The sequence below is a fragment of the Anabrus simplex genome, chromosome 2, assembly GCF_040414725.1.
Source record: "Anabrus simplex isolate iqAnaSimp1 chromosome 2, ASM4041472v1, whole genome shotgun sequence".
Classification (NCBI taxonomy): Eukaryota; Metazoa; Arthropoda; class Insecta; order Orthoptera; family Tettigoniidae; genus Anabrus; species Anabrus simplex.
Window position 1 is genome coordinate 1,054,159,161 of NC_090266.1, and position 18,639 is coordinate 1,054,177,799.

An 18,639-nucleotide genomic window follows, 5' to 3' on the forward strand; every position below is an offset into this window, starting at 1 on the left:
TTCATCATTTTTGGATAAGGGATACAATAGGAATTTTTCAAAAGGATAGATGTCAGACATGAAGGGCAGGCGGAATAAACGTGAATTAATCCACGTAGTAGATACCATAACCAAGACACTATTTGACACGTTAATGTTATTAACAAACGGAATGATATTGCTGTGAATGCGATAAATTCAGTGGAAATTGTGAGCAACTTAAGCAATTTTCAGAGGCTTTCCGACATTTGGAATTGCAGATATTGTTAAATAAACACCTGATTGAATTACAACGTGTGTTACTTCAGCTGCATGAGTACTATCAGATAATTTTAGATAGTATTATAAAGGCTCGGTTAGGACTAGTGCAAGTACGGATTCTTAGTCCTGATAATATCTTAAAAGCTTATAAGAAGGTACAAGGGGAATTTCCCAAGGGTTATGACCTGCCAATAGAGATAAGAGAGAGTTATGGGTACCTCACGTATCAAATTTCAGGAGTGAGCGTTTACCTAACAAAAGACTCTTTGGTACATATTTTAAAGCTTCCACTGACAAACGGAATTAAGTATTCCCTGTATAAATGTGTTCCTTTCCCTACAAAAATAAAGAACAACCCCAACCACTTTATATACCTACAGGAAGAAAAAGGAATATGTAATCCTAGACAAGGAGAAGCAAACGTATGCACAATTAAGTAAAGAAAAAGTGCAACAGTGCAAATTAATAGAAGGCAATCAAAGGTTATGTAAATATAATTTTCCACTAAGAAATGTAATTACCAACAGACCTTGTATAATCAGTTTATTAACAGGAGTGAATTACTTTCCTGAAGACTATGAAAAAAGGGTATTGCCAATTTTTGAGCTCACTTGGATCTCTGTCAATGATAATAAATACATTTACAGTATATCTCCCAAATGAAACCCAAGTGACCAGCGTTTGTAAAAAGTCTACTAGTGATGTAAAATTACATGGCCTAGGTATAATAAGTTTCATGGATTTGTGTACTGTATATTCTGTAGACAGTAAGATACAAAGTTCAGGGAGTATAAACTCCACCATGAAGAAGGACATTATTCCTGAAATTGCACTTGAATATGATTGTTGTGAATCGAGTTACAGTAGTATAAAACTCAGTCAAAACCCTGAATTAAACAAGGTAACTGTAGGTAATTTGTTGAATCACGTAGATGACCTAAAATGGACCAGTAAAAAGGTCAGTGATGTCGAACGTTTAGTGCAACAGCAGGAGACTGAACTCACACATAATATGGCATTAAGACACGTAAGTGTGTATCAAATTCTAACTTGGAGTGTTTTAGTACTCATGATAGTAATATTATGTTGTTGTTGTGGCTGTTGTAAAAGCTGTAAATACAAATCCAAGTGCACTGAGGACTACAAGGAACGCTGCCCCAATCTATGTATATATCAAAATGTGATTACTACCAACAGTAAGGCAAAGATGTCGGACGAAGACATTACCGTCCATTTTCAGCAACCCAGGGCCATTGGAAGGGCCCCCAGTGAGCCTGGCTTGCAGTCAGAGTTAGAATTAATACAAACACCGGAGTCAAGGGTGTTACCGAATGAGACATTGGCACAGCGTAGTCCCACTAATAGGAGTGTAAGCTCCAAGAGGTTATAAATTGTGATTATTATAACTTGTAAGTAACGAAATGAATGCAAGGAATGTTTGCATTCATTTCTCCCCAGGGGAGGGAGGTGTCGTGTCTCCCCAGGGACTTGAACCCAGGACTGCTATTCCCTCCGAGGATCGAACCCAGGGAACGTAGGAGGAATAGCTGTACCTGACGTATTGGAATCAGCCTGTAATAGAGGCTAGAAGTCAGGTATAGGCATAGCTATAGCCATACCTGGTAAAATAAGGTTTGTAAAATAATTATATTGAATGGTTAACAGTGGAAATCATATTTCTTGCATGTTAGGAAATCTTGAGCAACAGAGAAGTTTGTCATACAGGACGTGAGTCATGTTGACAGGGGCATGGTTCAACTCTATAGACGCAGTAAGAAGGCACTAGAAAGGTCTCTTGGATACAGGCCTCTGATTGGCCAGAATTACAGAAAGTTCGGTAGTCACGTACGCCGGTTTCCACAAGCTTCCAGAACATGGGGTGTGGCCCCAGAGGCTATAAAAGGACAGGGAAGTCATAATTCAGGGCTTCTATCATTCATCTCACGGACGAGTTGCTAGTAGAATCCCTGTCGGTCGAAAGAACGATTATGCAACAAATAATAATAAGTCTTCTCACGTCGGACTTAGAATACTAGACAGCTTCTCGTTCAAGACTTGCCAACATATAGTCTTCTCATCTTTGTACATAGTGTACATACTGTAATTAGCTCTACATATCAGAATACATTATCTTTGCGGGAATCCACTTCATCGTTCCTACCGCTCGGGAACGATCCAACCAACCTTCCAACCAATCTGACATTTTCTACAAGCTCGCCTAAGCTCAAACCCTGTCTGTCACGACACTGTAATGCCATTCCTTGCGTATCATTCTGAACACTTCATACAGTTAGATTTAAAAATCAACAAAACATCGTAATTTAATTAGTCTGATTTGTAAAGGCGTAATTATGGTGGGTGATTCGTAATTATTACGATTCAATCGTAATAGTTGGCATCTCTGACGGTGTAGTAAGTATATATCCCAGTCTGAAATGCAAATTTGCAGTCTCCATATTGAAATACGCAGTCATCTGTTTTCAACTGTGTTTCAAAGTTGTAACCTCCACATTGAAGTGTTGGCAGTTGTTTTTAATAATGGCGGCTTTGTTGATATCCTCGAAGTGAAGTGTTTTGTTGTGATACTGTGATTAAGGTTATGTGTGTGTTAATTTGTGAATATATGTGAATAAAATTAATTGTACCAACTGACAGCATCTTGTGTGAATCTGTGTGGATACGTTAAATTGCAGGAAGAATAATAGGGCACAGGCTTTCTCTCTAAACAAATTATTCATTCAGTAAGGTACCACAAACAAATATTCCCAATGTTTACTGAACAGTTGTCCAATAATGAATGACTGTATGCATATTTCCAACAAGATTCAGCAACGTGCAGCGTTTGAAACTATTTTGAATCAGTAAGAGGAAGATTTGATAAGAGGAGCTACTGTAAGTGAATGCAAATTTCCTTACAAGATGTGTCATATAATACAGCATGATTCAGCTGCCCCTTTCAATGTAGTTTTATGCAACCCACAATATTCAATCCGTTCTGAAAACATCTGCCCTGCCGGTATGCTTAGACGACACAACTGGACATCTTGGTATTTACTGCCTCATCATGATAGGACGCTGTAAAGTTATAATTGTATTAAACACTGGAAGACATGCATGTACCTTCTAGATCATATGAACCTGACACGCCGGTAAAACACTAAATTGATATTGTGACCGCAGTAAACCTAATACTTGCTATAAGCTGCCCAGTGTGTCGTATGGAACCATAGTATAGTTGATAAAGGCGTGGCGAAGCGAGCTTGCATGTCAGGTGGGAGGTTCGAGTCCGGGGCGAAGATCACAAATTTTTGAAATATTTGTTAATACGTACCATATGCAATGCAAGTTCAATACCCACTTTCATGCAAACTGTGTGTGAACGAAAGTGTTTGTGGCCCTAAGAAGGGCCGATTACGTAGCAGGCCAGACACATACAGACGGGAAATAATAGGAACATAACTGCCCTGACAATGTTTTATTGCAGCAAATGCTCAATGTGATGACCGTTTTGGTTTATGCACATTCGGGCCCAATATCCAACAGATCATCATGTGCACTGAAGCAATCCAGGTGTAATTGCTCGGCAGGCGTCCGTGATGAGTTGCTGGAGCTGGTCAGTGTTTTCTGGCACTTGAGTGCAAACGACGTTCTTCAAATATCCCCACAAGAAATCTAACGGCGGTCCAAGAAACAGGGCCTCCTCGTCCTATCCATTTCCCTGGCAGTTCTTCGTTCAGATGGTTACGAACGGGCAAAGTCGAATGTGGTGGAGCTCCATTGTGTTGCAACCACATCGTCAAATGATCGTGCAAGGGTATATCCTCCAGCAGCAGTGGGAGTTCCTGATGCAGAAAGTGCAGGCAGTATGGGCCTATCCAATGGCCCTCAAAGAAATAAGGTCCAATCAGGCGGTCCGCCAAGATTCCCATCGTACTTGATGGGCCGCCTGTCGCACCCAGTGAAGATTGTCTGGATTCCAACAGTGCATGTTGTGGCGATTGACGTTCCCATTATTGTGGAAGCGCGATTCATCGGAGAACAAGATATGTGATATGAATGCTGCACATTGTCCAGCCTGCCTAACAGCCACTGACAGAACTCCATTCAAGCTTCGAAATCCCACCCATGGAGCTCTTGGTGTGGCTCAAGATGGTATGGGTGAAATTTATGTTCATGCAGTATTTGCCAGATGGACAGCTGGCTGGTGTTCACCTGTCGTGCAATCGCCCTTGTACTGATGTGTGGATTATTACGAGTTGCCTCCAGAACGGCCTCTTCTGTTTCACCCGATGACACGGTCCAATTGCAGACTGGTGGCTGGCTGGAAATCACGCCTATTGGCCTTAGGCGTCTTTCAACACAGCGGAATGTAGTAGCAGCCGGGTGTCGCCTGTTGAGATACCGTTGCTGGTACAGACTTGTCGTAGGTACGACATCGTAATTGGTGTAAAACCTTCAATTAGTATGTTTAATATATTTTAATTGTAGGTTATTTAATGCTAAATTATCTTTTATTAAATGTTAAATATGACTAATATATGATTTCCCTGTAAATATGTAGTATAGAATTGTATAACCTCAAATATGTATTGTTTAACCTCAAACTCCATATGGTCGAAAGCGGTAGAAAATTCCATAATGTTCGTGTGTTAGACTTATTGTACTATAATTTGGTATATATGAAGGGTTCTGGAAACTTACTGTAAGGTTTTATTATCCAGATACATGTAGAGACATTACGAATGTTGTAGATATTTCCATACGTGTTTTTAAATATTGAAGGATAGTTCGAATACCCATTCGACTAGCTGGTTGATCGATGTTTCGAGTGTGTTCCATTCGAGTGTTGTAAGAACTCTTCCAGAAGTCGATCATTCTAGATGGTTGATCGAGTAGTATAAATATCGAGCTGTCAGTCAGTGAAGGCAGTTCTAAGTTTGCAGATCTTGGTTCTTGGGACTTAGGCAAGTGATGGACTGGGAGTGAGTGTTGGGCTCCGAGGTGGAGTCAGATCATTGGACTCGAGTGAGTGAGTGAGTGAGTGAGTGAGTGAGTGAGTGAGTGAGTGAGTGAGTGAGTGAGTGAGTGAGGCGGAGAATTCAAGAGAGAGTATGTTATAGTGCGCGCGTCAGTGTTGTTGATATCTGTACTTGTCAGAATCGACTTGAGGGTACTCTGCTATTGAGTGTTGTATATAGTGTCATTTGCTACTTTGTACAGTTGTGTGTTGTGACGTACAGTGTAAATAAAGAAATTTATACAAGGAAGTGAACGTGTTCTCGTGTGATATTTATTTACATCAAATAAAATTGCATCCTAGAACGATAACGTAGCGCCTCGCACGCGTTTTGTTGTGCTTTCCCGTAAATGAGGAGCATATCAACATATTCCTCTGTAGAAAACATGCCAAACGACAGCAGAGATTACAGTACATTCAGGCTCTAACCAGCGGAATATGCGCAGGGCACAAGGTGAATAACAGCATCATTCTACTATTTGAATGTAGCAAACATGAGCCTGTGTTTACGTATTCAAACATCATACTGATGCAAAAATATTTGAACGATGCAGGATTCGAACCGCTGATGGCACATTCCGTCGATTGCTAGGCGAACGCCTAACCACATCCGCTACGCTACACTGCTGGAAATATGCTGGTAGTACGACGAGAGCAGAGTACATACACCATCCAGTTTGGTGTTTAAGACATTAATTACTGCACTGTTACATAGTTTTATACATTGATTCCCCTCTTCGTTACACCTGGTCACAACACATTAACATAGTTAGAGTGGATCCTCGATTATCCGTTCCCGGAAACTGCGTTTTCTAGGATTATTTGTTCAAATTACATGGTCCCGCGAACATCCTTATTAAATAATTTTGTAAAAATCCTGCGTTATCTGTTCCTCAAGGAAACGATTTCCCAGATCAACTGTCCAGAAATTCTAGTCCCATGAACGCTAAATCCTCGATCAAGCGTTTTTCAAGAAAAAGTATCTCACAAAAGAATGGGTATGACATACCTATGGATTTTGACGTTAACGTCCCATCATTGCGATAATTAGAGCAAGTACTGTATTGGGAAAGCGATTGGCGGTGAACTTGCTTAAGGGACCATCTTAGCATCATATTCAGCTGGTATTATTTAGGGAATCCTCGGAAATCGTAAAACAGAGTGGCCACGACAATTGGAAGGAGACAGAGCATATTTTGACAGCTCTACTTGAAGACGGAATGAGTTTTGTCCAATGTTCATACTTATAAAACGTCTAGATGTACATTATGTCCTGGGTTAAATGTTTTATTTTTTACTACTTTCTGTCGTATTGTCGAACACGTTTTCGGCACTTCCTACAGGGCACTATATAATATAGTCACTGGGCTTTCAGACAGGAACTGAAATTGATCCTTCCCAACATGAATCAAGTATTTTAATATGATCGGATAAGATTGCGTTCTCGTGACCAGAAGAAATGTTACATTTTACATATAACACTATTACTCTTTTGGTCCTAATATAAGACGGGGACTTCTACGTTTACATATTTATGTAAAAAAGTCCTTATAAAAACTACATTTGGTATATTTGCGAAGCGTAACATTTAAGAAGTTCGTATCACTTCCCACTCGCACTGGCTTGTGCAGTGAGCGGGCTTTCCAGCTCAGCTTTAGGTCATGAATGAACTGTCATTTCTGGAGTTTTGATGGGTTTATTTTCTTCTTCCAATCCCAATCTGCTTATGATTAGTGACAGGCAGAATTGAATATTTAATGCATTGGAGAACATTTGAGAATCGATACTTGCATTCGAAACCATATTCTCAAGTTCAACATAAGATTTAAAAAGTCACTGTAGGCCTAATTTACGTGGTACAAGATTTCCAGAAACTTACTACAAACAGTATAGGCCTATTTGTGACCAAATTGTCATGGAAGATTAAAAAAAAAAGAAAAAGGATTTTGGTATTAATGTGTATCTAATGTGCTTTATTTGATTAGATTAGAGAATGAAAAACTACTTGCAATCAATTGTTGTTCGGCTGGGCGTTATTTATTAGATATTTCGATGAGCTTGGCTTATCATAAAGTTGCTAACATGAAAGAAGTTTTCTAGGGAAACTGACGAACTTTCCCCGGTAAAAGTGAATATAAAGTATCGAGATTTGTAACTCGTGTGATTAATGTTTGAAGCCGGTCGCGCGGTCTAGCTTGCCTGCTTCTCACCCGTATGCCCCGTGTTTGATACATCGGCCACATCAGGAAATTTTACCTGGATGTGAGGGCGGGTTCTAGGTCCACCAGCTTACGTGACTACCGTTAATTGAGGAGCTATCTAATGGTGAGATGGCGATCCCTGTCACCTCGTAATCTGCAGAACTTTGGGCTGAGCAGCGGTCGCTTGGTTTGTTTTAGGAGTGTTTGTTATATTATAATCATATGCATTTAATTACCCACGAAGACTGGTCGGAGCTCCAGATTGCTGGCACAAGACGAATGGACCACTCCATCTCTGAAGTTGTGCAGACACTGGGGATCACCAACGGTCACGATATCAAGAGTGTACATGGCTTGAGGCAAAATCACTGCCAACAGGGTCAAATGTCATGGTGAATGACCCATTGATGACCAGGGTTTTCGTCGGCTAGCTTGGATCGTAAGAGTGGATAGACAAAAATGCACAATTGTGTGAAGTTTTGAAATAACCCATTGAATCAATGCTTAACTCTATAATTTAAACTGCAGTTATCATGCAATCTGATGTATCTTGCTCTCATACACCTATCTGAAAATTAATTTGAGTTTTTGATTCTTATATACAGGGTGGGTAAAATAAAACTGACCCAGAAAATATTTACAATAGGACTCGTGCAGGATTGACCCTTGTTAATGAACATTACAGAAGATGCTGGAAATGTTAACCGTTGCACTTGTAATGCATGGTGTTGGAGTGCTAATGCAACAAGAGCGACATATTACATAGGTATTAACAGCAAAATTTATTGTGCCACTAATAGTTTTGCAATTCATTCATACTGAATATGACATGAAAGTTGAAGGTATCTCTCATCTTCACATAACTGTGACAGCAAATGAGCTGCGGAATGGGTGGTTAACCTGTAAGGTCAGCCTTCTTCTATGTCCCTTGTGAGGTGACAGTTAACTGCATAGTAGTCTAAAGATCCCCATTTTCATACCGGGCGAATGCTAGGGGTGTATCTTAATTAACCCTTTGTAACTGTGTGGCCCACTGAGAATGCTTCCACAAAATGTATCATTTCTGGAGGCCTATGGGACCCCTGACATGAAAAAGGAAACTCCCAACTGGTGATTTCGAGCAACTTTCAGTAGATGGGAGAATTGTGCTAAGTGTGTAACTTTTGGCTTTCATTATAACTGTGACTGGAATAAATCAAGTGAGTGAGCATTTTTGAAATTGTAATGAAATTATTCATGTTTTGCATATAATGCAATGTTAAAATGAGTGACTACCTTTAGTGCAAAACTGAGAGAGAGTGATATCTGGTGACTTCTATCTCTCACCAGATATGAAAGGTAACAATTTAATATTTATCTATGAATGTGACAGGGTTTTTCTGAGTGAAATGGTCTAAAACATGATAGACTTTTGGTTTCTCAAGTATTTTTGTGAATTAAAAACATACATATTTCCAAAGTACTGCTGAATGCTCCTACATTGAGAGTAGTAAAGTTTGGCACTCAAGATTAAGCAACCAGACATTACAATATCTTATCTGCTATTTCCCTTGTTTCTGATTATTTGTTATTTCACTTAATATTCCTTAGCACCCTCAATTTTTGTTCCATATTTTACTTCAATGCTCTCACAACCCCAATTGGAATGTTTATGTTCGAAGTAAAAAAATGTGACTGATTTAAGTGATTTACTACAAAAAATTTACAGACTTGAGCACATTTTTATAATTGGCTTTATGTCACACTGACACAGACAGGTCTTATGATGACGATGGGGTAGGAAAGGGCTAGGAGTAGGAAGGAAGAAGCCGTGGCCTTAATTAAGGTACAACCCCAGAAAACAATCTTCAGGGCTGCCAACAGTGGGGTTCAAACACACTACCTGCCGAATGCAAGCTCACAGCTGCATGCCCCTTATCACACGGCCAACTCACCTGGTGAGTCTTGAGTTCATTAAAAGTTCATTTTTTAATTTACAATCGTATTCTATAAATCACATTACATTTTCAATTGTATTTTTTCTTGTTTTTGGTTGTATATCAGCTTACTTTGTTTTATGATCCCACATTTTTACTTTCATTCTCTTGTAACCTCAATGTACAACAGAAATTTTACTTTTAAAGTAAAAAGGTATTTACATAGGCTACTTGAACTGTTTTATCCAAAGAGTAGAGTGGTTGGTAGACCACCACCTGGGTAAAGATGTTTCTCAGTATAATCCCCTACTTTTACACAGGGGTTATGCGTAGTGCTAGGTTTCCCAGTTTAATGTGGTCTACCCATTTTCCATGCTTCACCCGTAGCATATACATTGTGTTTGATACAAAAAATCTGCAATAAGTAGATGTTGTTTAGATCAGAAATCCATGAGTAATTTATGTATGAAAATACAGTTGAATAATATAGCAAGTATGGCATATAACGAGAACCCCGTTATAACGTCAGTTTTCGTGTGTCCGATCGAAATTCCTATATTAAACTGTGTATTAATTATCCTTTGGTAACAGCGAGAGCCATATCACATGCATCAGTTTTTACAAGCGATTAAGCGCACACGATTTTTTCCATTACCAATATTTATGCACCCAGCCATTATATTACATGCGATCGATCATCTTCAGTATCGATTCCTTGCTATGTCCACTAGCGAGCTCCCTCGTCATCATTTGAAAACGATATCGGAGTCAATTAATAATACCCGTTGACTGCTGTTCCACACAGAAAATTAGAAATCGAAGAGAACGTGTTGCTATAACATATACATAAATAATGTGCTCAATAGCAGTTGTTAACACATTGGAAATAAAGGGTAAGTAAACGATCACTTAATTTTAATACTCTACACTGAAATTAAGTAAGAATGCGACACACCTCAAGATATGGCAGAGCGCATCACTGATTTCATAGGTTAGTTTAAATTTTCCTGCATGTGGTTAAATTTCGGCAAGGCTATTATCATGAAATTTACGGCGAGAAGGTTATAATTTCTCTACTTGCGCTTGGAATATGTTTTCATGATACATATAATGTGGTTAAGATAGGTTAGGTGACGCTGTTTGAATAAGATAACTGAAACATTTGCCACAAAATGCGATCTATCATCTTCGGTACGGTATGGCTTTCTCGCTATGTGCACTTGCGAGCTCTCTCGCCGATATTCGAAGGCGATGTTGGAGTCTATTATTAATACCCGTCAACTGCCGTTCCACAAAGAAAATCAGAAATGAAAGAGGAGAACATGTTTTCATAATAAATACGTAAATAATGCGGTCGATAGAAGTTGTTGACTCGTTAGGAATAAAGACTTAGTAAATGATCACTTAATTTTAATTTTATGTACTGAAATTAAGTAAGAATGTGATACGCCAAGATATGTTAGAGTACATCACTGATTTCAGAGGAATAGTTTATATTTTCTCACGTCTGGTTACATTTCAGAAAGGCTATTCCTAGGTAAATTTGTAGCGAGGAGGTTATCATTTCTTTATTTGCGCTTGAAATATGTTGTCATGATACATATACGGTTAGGTTAAGTGATACTATGTATTTTTTTAGAATGAAATTAATCATAACTTTCATGTAGTATCGGATTTCGAAAAATAACAAATGAGTAAGGCGTAGTGTGGATATCATCCGCAAAAATACAAGTTTTGAACAAACGGATTGCTGTTTTGTACCGATTTAAATGTGTATGGGGTTTTCCCCGACTTCTACGAAAAATCCGATAAACGACAATCCGCTATAGCGAGCAAATTTTTCGGCGTTATGAATTCTTGCTACTGAGCCTCCATGGCTCAGGCGGCAGCGCGCCGGCCTCTCACCGATGGGTTCTGTGGTTCAAATCCCAGTCACTACATGTGAGATTTGTGATGGACAAAGCAGAGGCAGAACAGGTTTTTCTCCGGGTACTCTGGTTTTCCCTGTCATGATTCATTCCAGCAACACTCTCCAATATCATTTAATTTAATCTGTCATTCATTAATCATTGCCCCAGAGGACTGCGACAGGCTTCGGCAGCCGGCACAATTCCTATCCTCACCACTAGATGGGGAGTTCATTCATTCCATTCCTGACCCAGTCGAGTGACTGGAAACAGGCTGTGGATTTTCATGAATTCTTGCTACAATGAACTTCTACCGTACTTTAACTAATTAACTACACCAATGGAATGTGTAAAATATACAAGTAAATATGGTATTCTTGTTCTTTAAAAAAAAAAAAAAAAATGACTTGCCATGGAAACTCAAGAATGTTTACAGTGCCAAAGGAAGTTGTTTAGCATCTCCCATAAAATCAGATATAGAAAAGTCTCTTGTCAAATGCTAATATAGAGCTTGTGTAAAATAGGACCTCATTCCTGGTTCATCTTTTAATGAAATCAAATTTAAAACATTAACTGAATTACCTCAGAAAGGAGTGCTAAGGCTTCAGGAGTCCATAACGCATTAAATACACGAAGTAGAGCTAGTAGACTTGGTAGAAGGGGAATAATGTGGGGAGCAGCTGGATTCCGTATGACTGGGTTTCCTTCTTCTGTATGAGTCACACAGAAACCACCTCGAGCTGCACGGTCAGGATCATCTGGCCAAGTACAGCGTTTCACCACAGCCATGAAGAGATTTACGCAAAAATGGATGTGAGATCGGTTCTGACCTGTAACGAAAGTACAGTGCATAAATTATTTGTGTCCTTACAATTGACTTTAAATATCATACACAGAATGATTGGAACCACAGCCACACTCTCCTTAATGTAATACCATTTAGAACACATTAGGTGGAGTTCATGTATTGTTCATGAACACATTATCCTTGCTTGTCAACACAAAATGGGTGATAAGAATGAGTGGCAGCCAGTAAAGTGCTGGCCTTCTGAACACAAGTTGGCGAGGTTTGATCCTGATTCAGTTTACAGGAGTTTTGAACCCCACTGTCGGCTGAATGGAAGTTGACAGCTATGTGACCCAAACCGCGCTCCTGTCTCTCTGTAATATATTAATTTTTTTAACTTTAAATGCGTTGATATCTTTTCGTGTCATTTTCCAGAAGATATCGCTGTGGTATGTCGCAGTCGTATGCATAAAGGAATATATATATATATATATATATATATATATAGCCCTACTTTTGCAAGAATGAAATGTTAAAATTTTTTAATAATGTCTCTTTTCTCATTGTCAGTACATGTCACACCTAAAACACAGTATTTATATAGGGTGGGTGTTTTTTTTTTTTAATAGTCATGATTTCCTGATTTATCACCTCAACTGTTGGGATGATGATTCCACAAATATACTGCTGAAGAAGATAAACCACCCAATTTTCAAGAAGTAGGTGAAGAAGAACATGTGTTGGTGATGATGATGATGCTTGTTGTTTAAAGGGGCCTAACAACTAGGTCCTCGGCCACTAATGGTATAAAATGAGATGAAATGCAATGACAATTTAAAAGTCCAAATTCATCCACTGACCAGAATTCAAAACGTGATGATGATGAATGAATGGATGAATATGAATTTAAAACAACCAGTGGATCCAACCGCAATGCCTCACCTTCCCAGAAACTATATTACTGACCAAGGGACTGTTTCCAAAGCACAATCCTGAAACGAGGATGCTTGTAATCTAAAGGGGTTCAAAATCCATGTCAACAGTCCCTCATAATGGTACTTATTGCTAGTTTTTTTTTGCTAGTCGCTTTACGTCGCACCGACACAGATAGGTCTTATGGCGACGATGGGATAGGAAAGGCCTAGGAGTTGGAAGAAAGTGGCCGTGGCCTTAATTAAGGTACAGCCCCAGCATTTGCCTGGTGTGAAAATGGGAAACCACGGAAAACCATCTTCAGGGCTGCCAATAGTGGGATTCGAACCTACTATCTCCCAGATGCAAGCTCAAAGCCGCTTATTGCTAGTAATGTAGAACCATTGTATTTCTGAAGTTGTGGTACTAATCAAAAGTAGTGTAAACTCACGGTGTTCCAAACATTATGGTACTACTCACAAGTATTGTACGTGGCACAAGTAACACAGACCTATGGTGTTTCTCACATAATGGTGCCATTCGTAGGTAACTCAAACCCACGGTGCACCTCACACATGTGTACTAATCACAGGGACTCGTACTATCCCATGATGTTCTTCATATAGCGGGTACAAATCACAGGGAATGCAGACGAACGGTGTTGCTCATATATTCGTACTACTCGCAAGTAATGGTGTTCCCCACATGATGGTACTAATCACAAGTAGTTTCATGGTTCTAATTCAATCATTCCTTGGTCGCACTTTTTAGTCACCTCTTACGACAGGCAGGGGATACTGTGGGTGTATTCTTCGTTAGCGTCCCCCACCAACGGGGGGTACATTTGTTGGTGGCCAGGAAGTAATTTCCTTCTCCTGACAAAATAAAGGAATAAAAAATTTGACTAGCCTTGAAGAGCAAAAACACTTCTATTATATCAGATAAGACAACAGTCCAGCTCCTCAACTTAATAATCAGTGTACAGGCCTTTTCTTCAGGGGACACCGAGTGTGATTCCCAGCTCTGTGAAGGATATTAATAGCATTCTGTCAATTCCTACGGCTCGGGGACTGGATAATTGTGTTCATCTTACTGCACTTCTCTTCAAGGTACAATACCTCATACAATACATCCACCACAGAAACTCTCAATAGTGAACAAATCCCACCACATAGGGTTGGTGTCTGGAAACTGGGCCAAATCCACGCCAAGTGCTCACCCCAGTGAATTGGAAAAAAGAATGAAGACAATGATGTCAGGAAAGATTTTAAAAAAATGATAGGCAGGGTAATACTTGCTGTGTCTATTTCCACAGTGTACTTGAGACATTACTGACTTTGCACGGGCATGGAAATTAACTTCAACAAAGTTGTGGCATTTGTTAGTGAGTGTGTCAAATATGTATGTCCTCTTCTTCCAGAGGGTTGTCAATTCTCTCTCCAGAAGGTCCAGTGCTGGGCCAATAAAGTAAATCAGATCTGACATTGTCTTTATGCTATTGTGTGTCCCAATTCATGTTTCTATCCTTCTCTATATGACTATTTGTCACTATTTTGTCCCTTTACATTCCTTATATTGACCTGCTGGGCTCCTGTTCTCCTTTGGTGTTGGCCCTGCGTTCCTAGTCCTTTACCACGTCTCTCTACCATTTAATGAGCATACTGAAGCCTGTCCTTATGATGAATCTAGAATGAAGAAACTAGTTTGTCAGGACTGAGAGGAAAACCAGTTTGTCAAGGGCTGAGAAGAAATGGGTGTATAAGAACTGTGATTGATGAGGAAAGAGTCCATTCATGTGAAGATGGCACTTGGACTTCTTGAAAGTTATACAGTCTTCTTAAGAGAACTGTAGGATATAAAGGAAGCTGAAAAGAAACTTGTAGATCTAGAAAAGGCATATGACATAAAGCAGAAAAATGTGTTTCTGTACTTGGGGGTATGGGATTAAGGGTAGATAATTAAAAGCAATCAAAGGCATTGATGTTGACAATTGAGTTGCGGTCAGAATTGACACTGCAATTGTTTTTGCTGGATTTATTTGTAGATCGTTCCTTTGTGTCCAGCTGAGTTGTTGGCTAAGGCTTTGTTGTAGGTCCCCTCTTGAACATGAGGAGATAGCCATGTCATCTTTGTAGATCACCACCTTTACCTTTTCTGATTCTACAGCAAGAACTACGTCAACTATCACCACATTAAAGAGCTGTAGAATTAGGGGGACACTCTGTAAGAGACCGGTCATTTGTTTGATGTGTTCTGATCCAGTTTTGCTGTCATCTATTTCTACTTGATTGCTAATTACTACGTCTTTAAGCAGTCTGACAATATAGTGATCACCACCAATCATTGAGATTAATTTCCACATTACCATGGTCAAGTTGATTCGATCAAAAACCTTCTTTTAATATATGAAGACTACTTTTAGTTTTCCTTTAAAGATCATTATGGAGTCCTGGATGCTGTGTTGCAGCTAATTTATCACCTTTAAAGCTGATCTTTGTTTTCAGAAACCAAATACTGGTCTTGAATCTGTTTATCAACTATGTCTGTCAGGCTTTTTGCTACAATTTTGGTGAAAATCTTGAACAGCCTGTTCTCCATACAAACATCTCTGTATGAGCTGGAGTCGCTCGGGTCCCCTTTCTCTTTACAGAGCATTTTTATAGTCGATTTCTTCCACAACTCTGGAATTCTGCCTTGTTCGGGCTGCTGCTTTTAAATGTTCACTGAATATTAAGTTTGGTCTGCATGCTTTCCTGTTCATACTGTTGTGTACTGCAAGTGATACTTCTTCTAGTGATAGGTTCAAAGTCTGCTGCAAGAAGACTGTGAATAGTTCTAATGTCTTTTTCTTGCAGTACAAGCCTGAGGTAGTTAGTCCATGTTCCCATGTGAATGTCCCTGGGGAAACAAAGCTGTTGGGGTATCAGTGTTTTGGTATTTCTCCCTAGTCTGCTTAACTGCAATCTTATATTCTCTCCTCTTTCTCTGCATATGCTTTTAGTGCCACATCTGTTAGAGATTTCTTAATGTTGTAAAGGCTTATATTGTACTCTTCTTCATAAGGCAGCACATCCCAGTAATTCTTGGCTTAGCTTTTCTTGATCGATCCAATACATGGTGTACACTTGAAGCGATGCATTTACATTACTTACCTTTATACCCTCTGTTATTTACAGGCTGTTAAAAGTATTGCAGTTTTGTGGGATCAAGATTCCTCAATATTTTACTCCTGCTTTGAGGGTTCTGACAAGTGGTCTTCTCCATGAACAGTATCATTTCTACAGGTAGGTGCTTCCTGGTCATGCTGTTGGTCAGTACATACTACAGTACATGACTGTATCCTTCACTAACACGAACAAAGTTTATTGTGTTTGTGCCATTGAAACCTGTGTCTTTTCTTCTTTTTTTTTATTGATCAGGAACATAACTACCTGTTCCAGGAATTCCAGGATGGTGGTTGCTTTGTTCGATGGTGTGCCTATGCAACAGTGGAAATGCCCTGCTACAATGAGTAGTTTGGTGCTCGTGGTTTTCCTTACAGCTATTCCTAGTTTGTCAATTATATTTACCTACTTCCAAGAATTTGGGCTGGAAACTGGTACAGATTATACAGAAAACTATGTAGAAAGCATCAAAGGCAAGCTTTTAGTTTTTATGTGACTGCTGATATCGTAATTATAGGCAAGAGACTTACTGTTTTATATGGAATCCAAGCCACAGGGACTGACTTTTCATTTCAAAATCAAACTATGTAGAAATGGCCAGCCAACATATGTAATGTGGTCTTACAAGTTTTCAAACTCTACTTTATAACCAAGTATATTTCCATTTTAAAAAGTTTGCAATATCTGTCCATGTTAAAATACCAAGTATACGTAAGAAGGCCATGAGTAACAGTATACATAGGGTAGACAATGAACAGGAAGCAAAACATAATAAAACTATTCTACAAAACAAAACATGCTACACTGTTCTGAAACAAAAACCTAAGTCAACCCAGTTGGTTATTACTAGGGCCCGGATACATATGCACTAAAAACTCCAAAAATATGCATGCTCATATGCACTAAAAATGTTGAAAATATGCACTAAAAATAAAACAAAATATACTTACCAGGGGTATTATTTAATATTAACTCAGTGTTAAACTGACAAACATGTTTAATTTCTTGCAAAATGATGCATGGCAGTAGGTTATCAAGAGTTTTTCAATGTTTTCAGGGGTCAGTGACTTTCTGTTGTCGGACAGAATTAATTTATATGCTGAAAATGATCATTCTATATTGACGGACATAACTGGGCAATACTTGTACACTGGCACTGACTGCTAGGAACATTCTTATAGCAAAGACTGTCTGATTCCACTTATGTAGTTGCTTATGGATTGAATCTTCTTCAGTCCTGGTGTTTTGAATTAACTGAAGGGATTTGTGTAGGGGTGCACCATGACTTTCTAGGCCCTTAATTGCCTTCAAAAGTGACGAATAATGCACATGGATGAAACTGATATCTTTATATACAGTTTCCGATTCAAATGCACACTTTGCTTCACGAACACACAGAGTATGTCTATCATCAATACCTTTAACTACATCTTTCACTTGATTAAAGTTCTCCTGGTAGAAGGATACTGCGGATAACAAAGTTCCCCATCTTGTGAGAACAGGTTCCGGCGGAAGAGAAACCTGAACAGATGAGTTTTGTACAACTGTACACGAGCCGGTGCTTTTAGGAACAGTTTTTCCCACTTGAAATTACTTGTTTGACAGATGGAAAGAGGGTACGTATCTCTTCTGCAATACGATGCAATCCATGGGCCAAACGTGTGACATGGATGAGATTTGGAAAAAATACTCGAAGAGACTGATGAGCTTTCAACATATACGAAGCTGTATCTGTGACTAAAAGGCGCACTTTGTAACAATCACTCTCTGATTCACTAGGCCACACGAATCGATTGTTTCATCTACCGATATCCTGACACAGTTCCCTCTTATGTCAGATCATATCGAAAGACGACAGAAGCGTGCCGTAAAAGTAAATAGTTCTTTTTAAGGGTAGATTCATCTGGTATCCTTTGATTAGCACAATACTTTTCAAGAAACGAGCGTAGATGTGGATTATTAAATTTACGCAGTGGAATGTTGCTGCATACAAAAGCTTTACAAATATCAGCGGAAAATGTACTAACTTCGCACTGTGTTTTCACGTTGGTTAAAAGTAGCTGTTGCGTATTCTTACTTTGCTCTTTTGATCTCAGATGTGAAGTTCTTTCCGAATGCTGTTCAGTTTGAAATTTTTTAATCACATTTTACACTCTTGTTGCACACTTAACAGTATAGTACATTACTGTCAGTTGTAAAGTCACTATTCCCTGATATCCACTGTTTAATTAAAAAAGACCTAGGCAGCTTAATCTGGTAAAACACTGCAAAAGACGACCAGCAAGTTAACAGATGAACGCACTTGTTTAAGCAAACCTTGGGAGGCTACTGTAAGGAGAAAGGATTGCCAGAAAGGAGGAAATAGCTGTTGTGAAATGGGTCATTATCCGTCTACCTGCTTGTATTGCGACATCAAAAGCCCTTTCCTTAATCAGGGGAAGGCTTCTGGTGTTGTCAAAGGATGTACAACCTATAGAGTTCATTAGAATTTTCAT

At 39.1% G+C, this 18,639-nt stretch overlaps 1 protein-coding gene across 2 annotated transcripts in view; it reads right to left on the reverse strand.

Annotated features, from left to right (window-relative positions):
* The window catches only part of Ranbp21 (exportin-5-like protein Ranbp21), a 417,228-nt gene that overhangs the window by 156,496 nt on the left and 242,093 nt on the right, over positions 1-18,639 (reverse strand). For both annotated transcript variants that reach the window (XM_067141992.2, XM_067141993.2), the window contains exon 11: positions 11,864-12,111. In XM_067141992.2, coding sequence (XP_066998093.1) covers positions 11,864-12,111 — 248 coding nt within the window. The remainder of the gene's footprint in view (positions 1-11,863; positions 12,112-18,639) is intronic.